At 35.7% G+C, this 2695-nt stretch overlaps 1 protein-coding gene across 1 annotated transcript; it reads left to right on the plus strand.

Annotated features, from left to right (window-relative positions):
• The first annotated feature begins 254 nt into the window (after positions 1 to 254).
• LOC101640999 (olfactory receptor 5AC1-like) lies at positions 255 to 1178 on the plus strand. Its single transcript, XM_004706447.1, has one exon. It carries the CDS (start codon positions 255 to 257, stop codon positions 1176 to 1178), a length of 924 nt encoding a protein of 307 aa, XP_004706504.1.
• The last annotated feature ends 1517 nt before the right edge of the window (positions 1179 to 2695 follow it).

Consider the following 2695-nt stretch of genomic DNA (forward strand, 5'->3'; position numbering starts at 1 on the left):
TTTCTTGTGAAATTTAAGATAACTACATATTGTCCTAAACTACTCTTTTAAATTTCAAATGATTTGCATTAAATTTGTCATCTTAGGTGAATTAGCATTTAAAGCAGAATTTTGTATATATGCAATAGTAGACAACTGAAGTGAAAAGTTAATTAACTAAATGAGAAATATAAATGATGGTTATAAAATATACAATTTTTCTGTGACTGTTTTCCTCATTTATTATTTCATTTCAGTGGTTGGACAGGGTGAATATGGCAGATAGAAATGAGACCTCGGTGACAGAGTTTGTTCTCACGGGACTTACAGCTCGTCCAGAGCTGCAGGTCCCCCTGTTTCTGGGGTTCTTGGTGATCTACCTCCTCACCATGCTGGGGAACCTTGGACTGATTGCCCTCATCTGGAAGGACGCCCACCTGCACACGCCCATGTACTTCTTCCTTGGCAGCTTAGCTTTTGCGGATGCTTGCAGTTCATCTTCTGTGACTCCCAGGATGCTTGTAGATTTTTTAATCAACAATCACTTGATATCTATTTTTAACTGTATGGCCCAATTTTATTTTTTTGGCTCTAGTGCAACCACAGAATGTTTCCTCCTGGCAGTGATGGCCTATGACCGCTATGTCGCCATATGTCACCCATTGCTTTACCCGATAATGATGCCCAACACCCTTAGCATGCGACTAATAGGCATTTCATATGTTATTGGTTTAATGCACTCCATGGTTCATGTGACTTTCATATTTAGATTAACTTTCTGCAGATCCAATTTAATTCAATATTTCTACTGTGAAATTTTACAACTGTTCAAAATTTCTTGTACTGACCCTACAATTAATATACTCCTGGTCTTCATTTTTTCAGCCTTTATACAAACCTTTACTTTTATGACCGTCATAGTCTCTTATACCTGTGTGCTCCTTGCCATCCTGAAAAAGAAGTCTGAAAGGGGCAGAAGCAAAGCCTTCTCCACGTGCAGTGCCCATCTGCTCTCGGTGTCTTTGTTCTATGGTACGCTCTTCTTCATGTATGTGTGTCCTGGGTCTGGCCCAGCTGATAATCAAGACACAATGTATTCCTTATTTTACACTATAATAATTCCTCTACTGAATCCTTTTATTTACAGCTTGAGAAACAAAGAGGTTACAGAAGCTTTGAGAAGAATATTAAAGAAATAATTTCAGACAGATAACAAGTTTTTCCTGTTTGCTTATATGCCAAAAAGAGTCCATAAGTTAGTTATGGCTCTACCTTTTCACCAGATCTCTATGTGAAGGAAACCAGTTTATAACACTGAGTGCCTGCATATTGGTGTGCTGTAAGTTTGGTAGCATGATCCCAGATGAGCTTAATAGGACATATCTGCCCACCTCCTCCCCTTTTTATTTGATTATTGAGTTTTGATACTTAGATATTGCCAGGGACTTTATTAAGAAATCGCTGTAATTTAGACTTGCTCACCACTCTCGATTTGCATTTGATAAAGCTGTGGTTCTCCACTAGTCACATTTATTGTTGTCATCAGTGATTCACTTGTAAGTCATTTATAAGCTTTCTTATGTGTGGAGTACAGCTTACCCACAGGCAAATCCACACAAGATGAAACTTTGCTCCTTCACAAAATATATCTCAGAGACAAGCATCACCACTTAGTAAAAAAACAAAAACCAAACTCACTGCCATTATGTTCATGGTAACTCCTAGCAACACATTGTGCATCCCGTGACTGTCTCTGTTGACAGGAGTAGGAAGTCCAAGCTTTCTCTTGCTGAGCTGGCGACCATGTGGATTGCCCCCTACGCATAACCACTACTCCATGAGGGCCCACTTAATAACAGGAGTTCAGAAATATAGAAAAGATTTTTTTTCAAATTAGTGGGTATTAGAAAGAAACACACAAACTGGCATGGTTTAAAGAGAAGAGCATCAAAATCTATCACTTCTGATCTCATTCTGTTGAACGCAAGGAAGAGTGAAGAAAATCAAAGATGCAGGGAAAAAATTAATCCAAAGGACAAATGGATCATATGAACCACAATGTTACTTGTAGCATGGAATTCCATAATTAATACATTTAGGAATGTCTTAGAATATATTTTTCTGTAATAAAAAGTATTCATCTAGATTGGCATTGTAATTACATAATTATTCCCATCAATTTTAGTAAGATCTGCAAAGGCAGAACAAAAGGAACCTAGATCAGGGACAAGAAATGCTTGTAACATATTAAAATATTTGTGAAAAATAATATAAAAATTCTCAATTAATAATTCATAAAGTTGACCATATATGTTCCTTTTTAGAGTTATGGCACAAACATCATCTATGTCACTCATCTTCTAGAGAAGTTCAATTCAATCCCCGGACTAAAAACTTGTTTCACTTTGAAAAATCATACAAAGGCAGAATTATGTGTAAGTTGTTGAAGAGTAAAACTAAGCCTATAAAAAAAAGTTAAAGCTTAAAACATTTGCCATATCAATAGCTCCCCAAAACATACTAAAATTATTTTCTGAAAATTTAAGCATTTGAAAATACCTTTTAGTGTTTGAATTTATCATATCAATATTAGAAAAAGTCATTTATATTATCTCAAGATTTATAGGCAGCCATTAAGAAATGTCTTTTTTGGACATTTATAGAGGTCTAAATAAAGGCATATACATATGCAAATATATTTATATATGAGGATGGG

Source organism: Echinops telfairi, unplaced genomic scaffold, assembly GCF_000313985.2.
Source record: "Echinops telfairi isolate 266 unplaced genomic scaffold, ASM31398v2 ScPeMD7_6;HRSCAF=24_1, whole genome shotgun sequence".
In the NCBI taxonomy this organism is placed as follows: Eukaryota; Metazoa; Chordata; class Mammalia; order Afrosoricida; family Tenrecidae; genus Echinops; species Echinops telfairi.